Here is an 18109-nt window from a genome sequence, read left to right as displayed (position 1 = left end):
AAAATACCGCAGCAAGGGCCCCTGGGCGGCTCAGTGGGTTAAGCATCCGACTCCTGATTTCGGCTAAGGCCGAGAGTTTGAGCCTTGCATTGGGCTCCGTGCTCAGCAGGGAGTCTGCTCCCACCCACCCACCCCACCCCCGCCGTAAATAAATAAATAAATAAATCTTGGGGCGGGGGAAATTTTGTAGCAAGCAGCCTCAGAACCATCCATTAAAGACAGGATGCCACTGGTGCAAAAGTGCAAAATTTTCTTTCCAATCCTCAAGTTCCTACTTTTCCTCATTTTCCCTTGGTGCCCTTACAGCTTGCATCTTCTGAGAGTAAACCATAAAAGCCAGAAGAAGCCTATTGCTTTCTTTATTCACGTGTTTCCTCATATTAACTGGTCTCTAAAATGAATGTGAAATGAAGAAAATATGTGTGTGACCCTGTAGGTTTCAGAGGAGAAACCAGGGAGCATTCCCCCTGCAAGCCCACCCCCCTGCATTCGCTGATGGGACTAGAATGTTGCTGGGCTTAGTAGGGGGGACGGGTCAGGAGCAGGTGAGACGGGGGAGGGGTGCTGCTGGTCTTCTTGTCAGTTGGACACTTGAGCTTTGAATGAAAAGACTGAGAGAGAAAAGTCTACATATATAAACATCACTTTTCACATCTTGGCAAACTACCTTCCTCAGTTTCTCACAAATTTATCAATCTATAAAGTGTATCCATTTGAGTCTGAACAGGGAAGAACTTGGAAGGAAAGAACTGACTCATTGGAGGCTGTGTAACTGACGCGTGTAAACAGGAGGCTTCCAGAAGACGAAAAGGAGGAGTCATCAGATTTCTGCTTAACTTTCCCTTTCCTCAAGTTTAGAATAGAAATGGGAAGTGGGGGGACAGGGAAGTACGCAGCTAAATACGGCCCAGGTCATTTTACAAGTGTAGAGCTCGTAAGTTACGCTGTTTCCAGCTGTTCAGGGAGTGTGATCTTTGGACGTCCATCAGAACAGCAAAAAAGAAGAAAAAAATCCATGTTAGAGGCGCGGATAAACATGTATGTCACAGCCGGAACCACGTGAGCTAGGTGTATGCGGGAGATCACAACTGGCCTCCTTGAAGAATAGATCTGCCCACAGCTTTCAAAGAGACTTCCTCTTCTACATACAAATCATACTGGTCTTCTTACCTAATGAGTATTATCTGCTTGAACAAAAAATAATTTTCAAGGTAAGAAAGATAGAAACCAGAGGATTTCGTTCACACCTGTACAGGAATATTGACTTCGTAAGACAAGAAAACTCAAGGTCACGGTACACAGCAGTTATTTATTTAAATACTCGAAAAGGTGGATGATGGAAAAAAATAGGTTTATCATGAGAGTTTATGTTCGTTGGATTTATTTTATCATTTAAAAAAGTGCTGCCTCCGGGTTATCCTAGCCAGATAGAGAACACTTTACAACACATGCAGCCACTGTAGGACACTATCATAGACACGCCGTTAGAGAATGACATACACTGGGGGAGGAAATTCAGTAGTAGTAATGGCGACTGTTTATTTAAACTAAAAACATTGATAATATACAAATCTTTTTTCTCATTTGATTGAAAGGGCTATAAAATTCTACATACAGACAAAGGAAGCAACATAATCATATAGGTCACGCCCCCACTAACTGCCTTTAACTCACTCCTTCCTTCAAGAAGCACTTCACTCAGCTAGGCAACTTTCTAGACTGCACGACGGCTTCGAGGCTGGCCTACCACAAGTGACTGAAAGAGAGGTGTGAGCTGACCAGGACTCCTCCGTTCTTAAAAATGGAGAGAAAATGGCAAATTGTGCCTCGTGTTCTTTAAAGAACCCAAAGGATCATTCTGAGTAAAATGTGAAATAAATAAGTGATCCATGAGTAAATACAATCTCGGAGCTGACTTAGACCTAGGAGAGTGAGCCAACCGAACACTAACAATACCACGTAGAAACATCTAGAAACATCATTTCTAGAATTCAGGTTGGGAGACCATATCTTGCCTGAATATGTACATTATTTACAAAATATTCCCTTTTGGCCTCTGAAATTTAGCCATTTGAGTTTGGCTGTTAAGCTCTTTCTTTCCATATGCTAGCCAATACTGCAGTTATAACTATCATTAAAATACTCTTATGCATGAATTACAAATATTAATAAAGTAACTCTGCATGTATAAATATCTCAATATTTCTAGCAGAATTTAAAGCATACATAAATACATAAAAGTATTTGTTTTTGGTAGGGCATTTTTTTTTTTAATCATCGCTGTTTCAACAATGCTTTGTACATAGCAAAACCCAAAACTGCAAAAACAGTAGCACCAAAACTTGCTCGAAGCCAAAACGTGGAGCTCTTGAGGTCAGCTTGTGTCACGTGCCTGTAGTCAGAAAATATAATTAATGTTCAAAACATGATTAGTATGAAAATACCAATTACATTAACAGTCTACTTTTAGGGAAGTATTAGCACACTTGTCAGGCTAATTGCATACAGTAATGCTTACCAAAAACATTTATCAATAGAGCCACACGTACATTGCTTAGATAATCATTATCTTTAGACATAACGTAGACATTAATAAAGACGAATGTCTTTACAATTAGCTACTACGTGGGAGTAATCAACATCTAAAATTTTAGACATTTTCTTCACATGGGAAATGGAGAACGTAGACAAATCAACCTACTACTTTTTAATCCCACCACGGTCCTTCAAAATGAGAGGTAAAACCGAGATCTCACAATTTTGAGAGTCCATTTCATGGAACTTAGTATGCAATCTCCTGCCAGGAATCAAAAGCTATCATGTAAGCAGTTAAGCGACAAGTGACCATACTTTTCTAAGAGCAATGCTTAAAGTCAACTTTAAAAACACTGAGCCCCAGAAAAAATTTACCCAAAAAAATCCCAAAGGGGATAGGGAAGATTTACCAGTTTGCATTAATTGGGTTACTGCTGGTTAAAGAAAGAAAATTCAGAATAAAACAGAACAACAAAAAAATAAATAAAACAAAAAAAAAACCAACCCTGATATTAGTCAGACAGGCAGTGACAATGGTACCAACTAAAGGACATCATGTAACGTGATGGACTGAAAGGTAAATGACATAAAAGAAGCCGTATTATGCATGACAAGAACAGGGACAGCCTGTACCACAAACTGGGTTTGTGAGCATGCTCAGTTAATGACACTGCTAAGCACCTTCAAGGTTCTCAAGTATGACAGCTTACCATAAAGAGGGTAACGCTTGAAAGCAAAAGCGGGCATATTTTATTCAAGGGTCACTGGAGTTTTAGTTAAATGAGCACAACTGAGGAGATGTAGAAAACTTATAGAATTAAGAGCTTAGAGAGACTGTCTAGTTCAGGTTATTTCACAAGTAGGGAACAAACAGCTTTGAAGCAAAAGTCAGACATCGTTAAAAGACCAGAACACCGACATATGCAAAAGAGTTAAGAGCCAAGAATATCAATTGTACAAAATGACTTTGCCTCAGTAATCGTCAGAGTGCCAATCAGATCAGTTATCACAAAATACAATCTGCCCATTCTAGAAACAAGTCTACAATACAAGCCAGAGTGCTCCATGCTTATCACCATGGCAAAACAACACACAGCACTCCAATTTCTTATTCTCCCCAGCTCCTTAAAAAAAAAAAAAGAAGAAGAAGAAGGAGAAAGAAAGCAAAAAGGAAAGAAAGAAAGAAAAAAATCACTCCTGACATATTATTTTACAAAGCAAAGTGATAACATGGGTTCATTCCACCTTGTGAGTTAGTTCCTCCACAGGCAATGTTTTATTTATTTATTTATTTATTTATTTATTTATTTATTTATTCCCAGTTAGGGATGAAAATTCGTAGGTTTCAGTTTTCCAGCTGGAAAAACTCCAACAAGGCCAACCCACTGGTTGTGGGAAATGTTACCTGGCTTCAAGAAAAAGTGGACCATGAGATGACGCCATGAAGATGGAATCTTCTACAGAGTGGACGGCGTGCACCTGGTGAGTAATACTGCCTTCGTCGTCTGCTAACAGCATGGCACCCCACTCAGCTACCCGGGCTCTTAACCTTTTATACACATGCACACAGTTTGCAGTTCACAGCAGAGCTCACAAGAGAAGGGGACTGAAAATAACATCTCTCAATTAAACATCCCACACAGAAATTGTGTTGCCACCCTAATATGATGCATCTCATGCTTTCTATATTTAAAATAAATGTATTCTGTAACAAATTGCCAAACTTCAAAAAAAAAAAAGTATCTATGGGTACTTTTCAGAAACACTCACATATCAGGAAAGAAAACCTAAGGCTGTTATGTACATTCTCTATATATCCCTTCGAGGCTCGTTCTTCTAGATCTGAAACACCAAGAGAAGCCCTGGAAACCAGTTCCTCAGCAGGGCCTGATGGGAGGTGGTGACTGTAAGTATTCATCAAAATGAGGTTAACGACTGTGAGTCAGGAAATTGACCGATACTTCTAACTGCAGAACACCAACAACTGCAAACATGAGTCTGCAAAAAATGGAGTCCAAACTCAGGGACTACCAGAGACCAATGATGAGAGTTTCGAAGTCTGTAACTCCCAATCAATAGAGACGTGTAGAATTTAAAGTGAGAAACAGGCTAAAAGGGCAGGAGAGCTTTTTTTTCAGCTTTGGTCTCTCTCTGATTTTGATGCATCTTCACTGATGAAGGATTTTTGAGATTTCTTTTACTTTTTTTTTTTTTTTAATTTGGGAAAGAAAAGGGCTAGGATTACAGCTAGCTGTCATCACGGTAAAATCAGTCAAAATGATTTCTCATAAATAGTTTTCGAGTATGGAATCGGTTTCACATAACTCCCTTTGTTGTATTTTAAGCAAGTATTACCATTCGTGAACTAATATATTCTGACTTTATTGCTTCGTTTATTTTTGCATTTCAAGATTACTTGAATTATTCAAGTAATTACTGTTTTCCCCAAGCTATAGTATAGCCTTCTATAGGCAGAATAACAGTTCATATTTATATATAAGAAACAATAAAGATACACGGTCAAGATATACCCAGTTTTAAACTTAAGGCAACTATTAATTCGTAAGATATATTCCAATGACTCCATCAACCTTATAGTGGTTGCGTAAGATACCTGTAGACATGGAAACCTACTTAGAGACCTATTTTATGCAGTTAGCATGTGCATTTAAGAGATGCACTAACCAGGTTCTCTATATATGACAAAGCATTGATAATGGATGGCACACTCGTCACTGCCTAGCTGACTGACAGCACCTGGAGAGAGAACAGTGAGACGATCTTAACTGTACTCCCTAAGTATGAGACCTGAGCCATGTTTGCCACTTCAGGTCTCAAGCTGAAAGCAGAGCAATCGTTTCACGAAGCTGCCTCCTAGTTCATTTCTAAACTCAAGCAAAAATAATTCTTTCACAATTCAGAAGTATAATTCTTTCAAAATGACTCACATAAAATATCATTTTAGAATAAATTATCTTATGGCATGCTTTTTTTTTCTTTTTAGTTTATTATTATTATTTTTTTACTGTCAAAAAGGTAATAGATGCTCATTATAAGATATGAGGAAAATAAAAATAGGAAGAAAAAAAAAATCACCTAGAGTCCCATCACCTAAGGCAACTAATTAAAATGTAGGGCATTTCCTTTTACTTTTTCTATGTGTTTCTTACACAGCTGCAAACACAATGTGTATAAATTATAAAACTTTATAGCTTTTTAAAAATTTACTATTATGTAAGGACTTTTTCATAAATTACAGAAACCTCATTTTAACAGCTTTACTGTATCTGCTTCCCCTATGGGTGGTGGTCTCTATTTACTGGTGACTATAACTAAAGGATGAATATCCTTCTACATAAGATTTTTCTCTGTATTTAGTAGAGTTTCCTTAAGAGACTTCCCAAAAATGAGTATTACAAGGTCAAAAATGTGTGTGCATGTGTATATATAAAGATTCTCTTTAAAAAATCTTACTGAGGGACTCCTGGGTGGCTCAGTTGGTTAAGCGTCTGCCTTCTGCACAGATCATGACCCCAGGGTCCTGGGATCAAGTCCTGAATCAGGCTCCCTGCTCAGCAGGGAACCTGCTTCTCCCTCTGCCTTCCTCCTCCCCTGCTTGTGCCCCTTCTCTCTCTCTCTCTCTCTGACAAATAAATAAAACCTTAAAAAAATAAAATTAAATAAAAAATAAAAAATCTATTGATATACCAGAATCACATCTTCCTTCTCTATGTACAATAATTTAGTTCAGCAGTATCTCTTATTAGAACATAAGAAATAATGACAAAATGCTGGAATAAAAACCTTAATCATCTGAAGCTTGTCAGAGCTTCTAAGTTCTTAGGTGGAAAATTCTTCATATTGGATGCTGGCTTTCTGCTTAGAAGTCCTGAGGGCCCATATGCCAATCAGATGTCAAGCGCTTTTTTTTTTTCTTTAAAGTAGGCCAAATGTGGGGCTTGAACTCACAACCTGGTGATCAAAAGTTGCATACTCTACTGACTGAGCCAGGCATGCACCCCTACACTGCTACTTTTAATAAGGCAGAGAGAAGGAAAGGTTTCAAACTTCAGGCAATAAAGGCTTAAATTAAGAAGTGTCTGTGTGAACAGTCACACAAGGCATATAAAAGAGTAACCACAATTCCTAGGGACCTCTGCACAGAATGCCATAAAACAGGCAGACAAGATACTTTTGATTCACTCTGCAATTTACAACATATATAAGAACATGAGTTAAAATTTTTATCGGTTCAGTGTATTTGACCAATAATAAAAGGAATGGTTATCAGTTGCACTATTTAGAAACAAAATAATCAAATTCTAAAGGGCTCAATGGAATTAACCAATTTTAGCTATTCCCAAATAGGGTATTTTTAATACTGTTTTTTATAACATGTCCCAGGTCTTTATATATCTGGGGTATAAACACTATATTGCAGAGACCTAAGAGTCTGCAAAGATTAGAATTTAAGGAAGGTGGCGAGGGGGGGATCCAGAAAGGTCCAGATGTCAGTTGCAGGCTCTTATGAGGAGGAAAGAAAAGTTCAATGGAGCGAACTCAAGGCAGCGAAGAGCAGTCCCACCCAGGTGCTTTTACCAGCCGTCTGTGCAACTTTGCAGAAATATATGCGAATTTCCTAGATTGCATTCTTCTCATCTTACCACCCCATCCTTTCCAAACCCAAAGCAGAGATGTACTGATGCAGAAATATGAATGTTCTTCTAATTTTCTAATTCTACCCACATAAGGATTTCAAGTAGGAATTTTTAATTTAATACTTTGCAACCGCCTCTGTAACTGTAATGCATGGAACCTAGTCACTAGGGCTCACAGATAGCACATAGAGCTTTTTCCTAGTTGCACTTCCATAGCTCAAGTTAAAAACTGTACCGAGATCACCAAAACTAGAGTTAAATGTTCTGTTTTTGAATATTTCGCTTGTTTTTTAAAGTCCTCTGGGCCTCCCTGCTTTTATTCCTCTCAATGTTTTCTTGGTGTTTTGTTTTTGCCTGGTGAAGTGTCTTTTACCTTCGTTTCTGATAATAATGCCATTACTCTTAACAATAATTTTAATGACAATTCTTTTAGTGAACTAGAGCTAGTTCTGGAACTAGCAGATGAACTGCAACACAAATCACAAGGAAGCTGTTAACTGAGCATGCCTAAATAGTAACATACTTTGGAAAAGGACGTAAATGTGCATCAATGTCAAGAAATGCTTCACCAAGCATTAGAAGAACCAAAATTTACAGATGACCATAGATACACGGGAAACACATAATACCTCTATGTTATCTACTGATACTGAAAGATCAGAACAAACTCTACCTTGTGGCATCCTTTTTGTTTTTTTTCCTTGTGGCATCCTTTAATATTCTAACCAAATGGCAAAAAATTTTAAAATGCATAAGCAAGCAGCAGCTTACTTAATGAGAATCTGTAACATAAGCTCTTGTATAATTTTAAACATAACACTCTGTATCCTAAGTAAAAGAAATGTCTTGTAAGGACCTTGATACAAGGGAACATAGAAGTTTCATATGAAACCAAAACACAGGACAGACTTTGTTGGATATAATAGTTCACTATTACATAATATCCTAAGAACTCTTACATTCCCAGAAGACTCTCCAGGACGTTAAGATTTCTAGGTATCTATCCTCTTCATAATGCAATCCCATGAAAAGGCAGTTCCTTTCAGTGTGACAATAATAAAATCCTTTCTTCCAAAAAGGGGCTCCTATTAAGTAAAATGGTTTTAAAGTACATGAAGGAGCAACTTAGGTGATTATTAAAGCAATATGGGCAAATATCATTAATAAATGGCTTAAAATAAATGCCACATACACCCAATTTTAAAAACGCATTAAAAAAATAGGGCAAAGAATTCAATGGCCACAATGACCATCCATCATACCTTTGGGTTGCTGTAAGCACTCACTGTGATCTATGCACTTAGTTGCTAAAGTAAAATGCTGCTACTAAACTTAAGAAGTAACATGAACAAATAATTTATATGGCTGATGCAAATAATAAAATGGGATGAAAGAAATCCTAAAACCAAAATACATATCAAAGAAAATCACACCAAAATAAATTATAAAATAAACATTTTGATTAAATTATAGGTTAGGAGAAGTGGGAGGGTTATACACAGAAATTAGCTGGGATAGGGGCTGAGAGAAGTTAAAAAAGTGACTAAGTTGACACAGACATACAAATTAAAATGAACACCTAAAGGAAAGGACAAGTTAACGTCCACAGCACACTGCAGAAGAGTAACAAAGTCATGCAAAGTAGGAGTCTTCTGAAGTCAGAATAATAAGTACTTGGTAACCAGAATCCTGGGTAGTTCAAACCAACAATCCAGCTCACTCCTACATAATCATGTAGGATTATAACACTTTCAGATTAAAAAGGTAATTAAAATAAAAATATAACCAGAAGGTGTATTTTCCCAGTACCATGATTTACACTATTTGAAATGAAAGCAATGCCAAAGATTAAAATCATCTGACCCCGTTAATCATCTTCCAAATGTATTTAAATTCAAATAAGTCCCCTTATTCATAAACTGTCCTAAAGAAAAACATAAACCTGTCCAGACCACTAGGGTGAGATCGTAATTATTAAAGAACAAAGTTACATGTCAGATACATAGTTTAACACTTTTGACATCTTGAAATAAATATATATTCAATTACATTAAAAAGAAAACAAATTTTATTACTACTCTACTTAAAATATGTAGCGTCAGTAAATAAGCTCAAAAAAAGGGGGACAATGTTTACTGGTCAAAAATAGATAGCTAGGGAAAAAAATGGATTATTTCAGAAATGAATCTGTGGGAACTGCCTAAATGTAAATTATTAGCTTAAATTCTGTCGTGATCAGGTGATAGCCTTACTTCTGTAGCCTGAGGGACTAAGGTTCCTGAAAATATAACCAAAGTTCAAGGAAAAATTTTTAATAACATAGTATTTAGAGAGGCACTTAAAGGCAGGTCCCTATCTTCTTCATCTTCATATTCTGCCCCAGCTCACAGCAGGGTCCTATCTAAAGCAGGTACTTAAGTCTGAGGGAATAAATCACAGGGGCAGAGGGGGATAAAGGGTTAATGTGGCCTCAAACATGTACTATCTCTGCAAGTGATTTATTTCAACCAACATGTTTACAAGCATACTGAAACAAGGTATTAAGTTTGAGACCAACATGTATGCACCAATACCTGTCAATTTCTTTGCAGACATTCGCTAAAACTCTTTGCTTCCGTAAAAATTTTGAAACTACTCTTTTACACATCTAACTCAACTACAAGACGTGGCAGCTTTCTAAAAGCAGAGATCTAAGGCTTATTGTTGAGTGAGACTCCTCCCTACTGAATTACAGTGAAAAATTCCTAAATGACCTTTAGCAAATTAATCAATCCTTTTTCTGCTTTATAACATTAAGATACATCTAGCATGGCGAACCAACAGTGACCAACACCCAAAGGCTGCCACAACCCGAAAGAGAGAGGAAAGAAAGGAGGCAAACCCAGCACTCCACAATTTTTTCAGATTCTTTCATGAGAAAGGGAGTAGAACTTGGTTGGTGGGAAGGGGAAGGAGATATTTTCATTCCTTAGGTGTATGTTTTTCTTTTTTTTTTATCCTGCAATTGCACAACTCTAGGCCGTATCTTAACACTGAGGTTGCAAGCTGCTGGCCTGTAAACATGTTTTGTTCTGATCAGTGCTTTTAAAGACTTAAATTTACTTGCCATTATTTGAATAGCAGGAAATTTCACATAAAAATCCTGATGTCTCGTGTCTCACAGAATCAGAAGACCTGGCACCAGCCAGCCCGGACAACAAAAGGCCAGAGCTGAGTTGTGGCTGCCTCTTTTAGACAGGGCCTGTCACAGTCCCTACGTCTCTTACTTCTCATACCTGACCACCTTTGTGCACTGACATTACCTATCCCGATCCTGTAGGTACTCAAGTTCTGGGGTTCCACCCCCATCTACCTTATCTACATCCTTTTGTAAACTAGGGGAAACTTCAGTACAGAAGTCCTAAATTCCCACTGGACTTCTACAAAATTCTGAAACACTGCAAGGAATCAGGAAGGAGTTCTTCGAAAGGTACATTGGGTTCCCTCATCTTTTTCATTCATTCCATTCTTGATTACTAGATGTCGGGGATGTATGCTGACACTACCATTAAATTAGTTCTAGTTTATAAATAGATATGACAAGATGTACTTGATTTCCCTTCAAAGATCTTTGTACAGAGTACTTTACCATGAGCAAGCTCATCAATTAATACACACCCAACCTTTTCCATTTGGAAGCTGACTAAACCGACCTAAGAATAAAATTGTCCCTAAAGATGCAGACAATCAATCAATCTGCAAGTTACGGACACTCAAGATCTCATAGAATAAGTGAAACAGATGGTTTTGATTAGCAATTATTAGGAGCCAAGGTGGGTTCACTGAGAATAAGACACCAAATAGATGTCACTTCCTATTTGGATAGAATTACTACATTGATAGATTGATAGATCAGAAGAATGTGTTAGAAATTACATATTGGGAAAAAAAGAAAAGGAAATTGCATCTTGATTTCAAAAGAGCCCTCCATGAAATTCTTATAAGATACTAAGGTAAAATATGGACTGGATAATAAAATATTTTTAATTTATAGAATAATCTTTTCCCAAGAATTTTAAACCTGTGTCACTGGGAAAAGAGTTCTCCGAGGGAATACTTCAGGGCTTGCTGGCTTTGGCTCCCTCTCTCTCTCTCCAATCTCTTGGTATTCAACATTATTTTTTATCAATAACTTGAACGATAAAGAAGACATATCTATCAAGTTTGCAAATAACACAATGCCAAGAGAGATAGATAATGGGACAAATGACAGAAATAATGTTTGAAATGACTGAGCTAGAACAAATGGATCAAAAAGAAGAATATGACACTTAATAGAGATACATATGTATCTGTGTTTAGATTCAAAGACTCAACTAAAAATGTCAAGTACACAATTAGAGAGGAGGGGATGCTGCCTTAATAGTACCTCGTATGAAAAAAATATCTGATTTCAGTGAACCCCAAGATTCATATGCATCCACAGTGGGATGGGGCTGCTAACAACGTCACTTCATGCAGCAGACAGGTGCTGTTCTGACTGTGGGACATGACCCCGCTGTTCGAGACTGGTCCCATCACACCTGGAGCACTGCTCCCCATTCTCAGCAGCACCTCTTTTAAGAGGAACTCTGAAAACCTAAAGGGCTTTCAGACGAGGACAACCAGGACTGATGAGGTCACTAAACCATCTAATTTAAGAAAAGGCTGAAAGAAATGGGGATGTTCTACCTGGAGAAGAGAAAATTAGGGGAGACATGATGGCCGTCTTCAAATGTCTGAAGGATTGCTAGGTTGAAGAGGGAGTAGAATAGTCGTATGTTGTTCTAAAGGGCAGAACTAAAACTAAAGGAGAGAAAGTTACAGGGAAATCATTTTAGTTAAAAAATAAAAATAAAGAGCAAAGGCAAAAGCAAAAATCCTCTCCGGTGAGGAAAGCCATCAGCAGATAAACAGTACTCTCCACAGGAAGGCTTTCAGGAAGGCATTCTAATGGGAGGTTAGGCCAGAGAGTTCTGGAATCTCTTCTGACTCTAGGTAGCATTTCCAACACCGGAGCTTCTGAATGTTGTTTGGTTTGAACTAGCCTTGCATTTTCTCAGATAGTCCTCATAAGAGAATCTGTGTTACTACATTATAAGATGCCATTCAAAGGACAGAGGCAGAACTTTACCACCAAATTAGTGTGGCAGTCCCTTCAAAGCAGTCACCTGAGATGGCTGCATTCTTATTCCAGAGCTACTAGTGCTCAAAACGTCACTGAAACTCTTTTTAGAATGCCTTCAAGATCAGTTTCTGACCCACATTAAATATAGTCTCACTGTTTCATAGCCATATCTACTATTTCTGCTGGTGGACACAAACTATCCTACAGTCAGAGCCCACTAGCCTTCAGTGAGAGTCCAACAGTAAGACCAAGAATGGACCCATTTCTAACCAAAGTCTATTTAGCTTGATCATGTGTCTTAATCAAGTCCAGCTCCCAATGAGAGCTGAGTGTCGATTTCAAAACACTCATCTTTAGACAAAAAAATTTACAGCAGATCCAAATTTATAGTCCATAGTCTCTTAAATGCTCACAAAATGTAAATTTGAACAAGGGAAGCATGACCAGAATAAGAATATAACCTTCCAAGTTCTTTGCTTTGAGGGAATGTAAATATCTTACTTATTTGTTTCCCTTCCCTTTCTAAAAAGCGTATCACTTTCTAGGCATACTATATGTTTTGGGCTCAATTATAAAGACCTCAAAAATGAGTACTACAGATCTTTTGTTCTTTCTCATAATCCTTTGAATCCTCAAAGTTAGCTATTATCCTCATTTCCAGAAGCCATGCTCTTTCACATAAACATTCCAGGTACTTATAATACAGAAAATTTTCAAACCCGAGATACCGTTCGCATTAGTGTGGTTTTAATGAAGTTATATTAGTTGAACGTAAGCGAGTACAGTTTCACATTTGGGTTCAATGTGTCTTTTTGTTACTATGAAAGTCCTCACCTATTTCTACAACTCTCAGCCAAAAGGTTTTAATCTCCCTATACATATTATCCTGTCATATGAACGATACTTTAAACTTCATGAAAAAAGAAATCCAAAATCTTATTTTATAGTCCCCTGAAAACATCATCACCACGGTGAGAATTTTAGTGGAAGTTAGTTGGGCATCAGTTGGCTTGTGGTCTTTGTAGTGAGTATCTGTATAATGAAGAGTTATCCACTTTTTTTTTTTCTTTTGTATTTTAACAGAATGCCTGGTACCCAGTAAATAAAGTTAAGAACCTGTTAAGAACTGCAGTGAAGATTTTGTTCTTTACAGATTGCAGCAAGTCTGAGTTGAGGAAGTTCTGACAGATGCAAAATGTACACCTGTTGCAGGTGCACATACAGCGTAACCGGGCATGGCTGCGAAAACACACAGAAGGACAGGAGTTGAGTTCTTACTTACAAATACGGCACAAGTTAGGGTGTGCCAACTTAAAAAAAAAAGATTTAGGCATAAGCAACACTAAGGAAAAGGACAGTGTGGGGCATGCTAAAGTTGTGCAGAATTCCACATTTACCAAAAATACAGTACATAGCAATAGCTCCCTCCTCCCTCCCTAGAGAAAACCTAAGGAAAATTAGCTAATACTCTTGGCTTTTTTGGAGGGGGGATGGAATTATCATCACAAGAGTTTTAGTGGAATAATATGCACAATAATAGATGGCACCCTCGTGTAAATTAATAAAAAGAAAAACTGAGTAAGCCATAGCACCCACCAAAAGGACAAAGTGTGCTAGCATTTAAGGAACCATTCCCTCCTCCTCCCTCAGCATACACACATGCCTGAAAAACCAGGAAGGAGAAGAGTGACAAATACACAAAAGGGTCAAAAGACGAGTATATTCAACCCTGAGGAGACGGTCTTCAATTCATCAAGCACCCTGGCTCCCGAAGGAAATCAAAGTGCTTCATAAATTTCCACGTGAACAAAACAGAGGGTTGATTTCATCTGCTACGAAAACACAGCAGCTAAGTATGAAAGTATGAAACTCTGGGTGAGGATGTAAAAATCAACAATGGGTCCAGTTGGCATCAGATATGAAATTTAGGGAGGCTTTCTGACTCCTTTCTGGTTGAGTGGAGTTGTACTAGTCGGTACAGGCACGTGAGGCAATCTATTTCACCTCCGTCCTAACAACCAAGAGTAGGGGGTCCCCAGGGACTGCCCAGTGGTCAAAGCCGTCACGGCACCCTGAAGAGGCACTGGCGCCGAACCCACTCAGAAGAGCGCCGCCTGATGAATCAATGCCAGCACTTCCTGTAACACCTGCCCATTTTTTTTTAAAGGCTTCTCAGTCAAAGGACTGGCCCACTCTGACTTGGCTTAGCTTGTGAGATCTGATGAGACCACATCACACGGTGGCATGGTGGTGGAGATTAGCAGCATCCCAATAATGCCTAATTCCCAACATGAAGAAAAACGAGAATTAATTTTTAAGCTCTCATAGACTCAAGACATTCCTTTTTTAAAACCTGACTTGTGATGAGGAACGTATCAACGCTACTAAGTCACTGCCAGCTGTCATACTGGAATCCATCTGTTATTTTATCAATTCGGTCTGACTCTTCAACATACACAGGCTCCACCCACCAAAAAGGAGACGCAAAGTATGCTTAGCAACAGGGAGATGCTTCATGAGAAGTAGTTTGGGATTAACCATATAAGCAAGTGTCCCTGTATGTACATTTATCATATATACACACACATACATACAAACACACACGAATCGCAGCAAAACGTTTTAAAGATGCAGATCTGAAAACACAGTTACAGTTATCTACAAGATTAAAATAGTGCATTTACATAGTAAACAAAAAAAAAAAAAGAAAAAGAAAAAGAAAAAAAACACTACTGTCATATACAGTTAGGCAGCAAGCCTGACCAAGCAGTGCGTTTCTGGATAATTACGAAATGTTAATTACGGCAGGAAAGGAGATCTGGTCATCTACAAGAAAATGTCAACAAAAATCCCACAGAAGCCATAAAGAAAAAGTAACTTACAAAGCAGTTTTTAGAAAGACCCAGATTTTTCTCAAATTCTCTATTCTATCAGTGTTGCCCATGTCTCGGGAGAGTCTGTTTCTGTAATGATCCTCTCTGTAGATAACATACACGAGAGTTTTAAAGCAAAGGTAAAACATAAATTAAGTTCTGTTTATCTTATAGTAACAGGAATGACTTGTATTCCAATACAAATAGAATTTCAAGGGCTTGCTGCCTTTTTTTTCAAAAAGTATTAGTTAACAGAACAGCAGTGAAGTTAACTCTGATTTGAAGAATCTGCACAAATTAACACCTTTCTGAAAGACTTCAGTTCGTAGCCACGTTTGATCATTACTCTATTTTATACCACAATTTTCGTAAGAGGAAAAATAATTTAGAGACTAAATTAATAACAAATAGATTAAGCTAAAGTCTTGAGAAACGCACTGCCTGAAAAACTATCTTGTTACAAAACAGAATTATACACACACAGTACTTGAGGAGAATGCCATTAAGAACCATGCAATTCTAAGGCAGTTAGTAAGCTATGAAAATGTCCACAGTTATGTGCTTATGCATATGTATAGATATACAATAAATGTACATAAAATTCATGGTTCATAACACTTAATGTGAGACATTTATATAGCAGGAATTCCAATTACAACTACTTTTTACAGCACTTAAAAAAGACATTATATTCTCAAACATATCTATAATTTAAACATAATTTCCTAAAATATTTTAGAATCCTCCATATACTCAAGGTCAATGAATCAACAGAAAAATATTAAAATGAACTTTCTGTTCATACGGAAATGTCTTAAAAACATAAAGCAACATGATGTCAACCCCCTTTGACTGCAGTAAAACTATTTTTTAAACGCTCGGTCGCGGGTTGTGTTTCATTGTACTATCCTATTAAAATAGTTACTGTTTAAATAGTTACTGCTTAAAAATATACAAATCCTGTCAGGAGCACTGTTTGTGTGATTTTAGTATGGCACCCAAACCAGACTCACGTTTACCCAAAATTTGTTCCTTCTCATTACAAAGTCTCTTTCTGTTGCTGAACAACTTCTATGTGACAAAGGTCCCGCCCTCATGACTAATCATGGCATGCGATGTTATTATGAACCATGCAGCACGAAAATGATGGCAGAGCAAGTACTTACGGGTACATGGCCATCGTTGTCAGTTTAACAAAGATATCTTTACTGGGTGCATCAGCAGTATTGCAAGTGAAGGCTTGTGGCGGAGGCATTTTATGTTTCCTGCAGAAATCAGCAGGTGAAATACTATAGTCTTGTTTAACTTCATGCAGGTCCGACTTTGCAGCTATGATTAAGCAAGGTGTTCTGCTGTCCATGAAGTGTTGCTATGGGATAAAAACTAAAATCACAATCTGATGACAAGTTAAAAAATTACTACATTTAATTAAATGTGTACTAAAAATTATCTCTGGCTAGGCAAAGCATAGCTTCAGGGAGAAAGTAAACTAAAGGGCAGCGACTAACAGTGGACCAGGCAGTCTCATAAGACCAGGGCCAATTTTCTAACGCTGGTAACTGTACAAATCTGTAACGACTCTTCAGATTCATTACATCTGAAAAAAATTGATATTTTTTATTAAAAAGATACCATATTTTGAAACAAAGAGAAATCCACCTAAATTCCTCTATCCTAGAGCACATTATTTTCATTTTAAAAATTTCTGCTTCACGATTTTATTATTTTTTTACTACTTTCATTTTTCATATCATTAGTCCTTAAGCACATGCATCTATATACATCTTTTTTTTTTTTTAAGATTTTATTTATTTATTTGACAGAGAGAGAGATCACAAGTAGGCAGAGAGGCAGGCAGAGAGAGAGGGGGAAGCAGGCTCCCTGCTGAGCAGAGAGCCTTATGTGGGGCTCGATCCCAGGACCCTGAGATCATGACCTGAGCCGAAGGCAGAGGCTTAACACACTGAGCCACCCAGGCGCCCCTCTATAAACATTTCTATAGCTGCAGTCATGATAGACATAGTCATGTAAAAATATAATACTGAGGGGGGCCTGGGTGGCTCAGTCATTAAGAGTCTGTCTTCAGCTCAGGTCATGATCCCAGGGTGATGGGATTGAGCCCCACATCAGGCTCCCTGCTCAGTGGGTAGCCTGCTTCTCCCTCTCTCACTCCCCATTTGTGTTCCTTCTCTTGCTTTGTCTCTCTCTATGTCAAATAAATAAAGAAAATCTTACAAATAAATAATAAATAAAATAAAAATATAACACTGAACCTTCCATGTTTTCAGAATTCAAAAACCATTATTTTTAATGGCCACTTAACATTCCACCATATCATTCTGTCTTAATTTAGTAAAGCATCCTCCTATTGTTAGGCATCTGGATTATTTCTAGTTTTTTCTTTTAATTAAAAACAATGCTAGAATAAATTCCTTGGTACATACAGTTTTTAACTCCTATAGCATCTTGGTGAAAATCTCAATCTGAGGACTTTTCAAGCCTCTGGTTTTTCCCCTTGTTCTATTATTATTATTATTGGTGTAACTGGCAATATATAATCCATGTACACTACTTTTTTTCAAAAGATTTTTTTTTTTAAGATTTTATTTATTTATTTGACAGAGCAAGAGATAGAGCACAAGTAGGCAGAGCAGCAGGCAGAGGGAGAAGGAGAAGCAGGCTCTTCACTGAGCAGGGAGCCCAATGCGGGGTTCGATCCAAGGACCCTGGGATCACGACCCGAGCCAGAGGCAGACGCTTAACGACTGAGCCACCCAGGCACCCCTAAAAGATATTATTTTTAAGTAATTTCTATACCCAGTGTGGGGCTCAAACTCACAACCCCAAGATGAAGAGTCATGTGCTCCACTGACTGAGACAGTGTGGCACCTCTCCAT

The 18109-nt window shown here is 37.8% G+C and overlaps 1 protein-coding gene across 8 annotated transcripts in view; it reads right to left on the bottom strand.

Moving 5' to 3' along the window:
* Positions 1-1294: 1294 nt before the first annotated feature.
* Positions 1295-18109, bottom strand: part of LOC111151308 (ras homolog family member T1) — a 63110-nt gene continuing 46295 nt past the window's right edge. For 3 of the 8 annotated variants that reach the window (XM_022509204.1, XM_022509206.1, XM_022509211.1), the window contains 3 exons: positions 16379-16581; positions 13456-13578; positions 1295-2392 (listed from right to left, as the gene is read on the bottom strand). In XM_022509204.1, the coding sequence (XP_022364912.1) occupies positions 2275-2392; positions 13456-13578; positions 16379-16581 (444 nt within the window). In that variant the 3' untranslated portion in view covers positions 1295-2274. Of the gene's footprint in view, positions 2393-13455; positions 13579-15221; positions 15318-16378; positions 16582-18109 lie in introns of all 8 variants that reach the window. The other 5 variants (XM_022509207.1, XM_022509208.1, XM_022509209.1 and 2 more) reach the window with 3 other exon arrangements.

The sequence above is a fragment of the Enhydra lutris genome, unplaced genomic scaffold, assembly GCF_002288905.1.
Source record: "Enhydra lutris kenyoni isolate GAN:26980312 unplaced genomic scaffold, ASM228890v2 scaffoldscaffold26, whole genome shotgun sequence".
NCBI classification, from domain to species: Eukaryota; Metazoa; Chordata; class Mammalia; order Carnivora; family Mustelidae; genus Enhydra; species Enhydra lutris.
The sequence above is the reverse complement of the archived record's forward strand: the minus strand, read 5'-3'. Positions and strand labels throughout refer to the sequence as shown.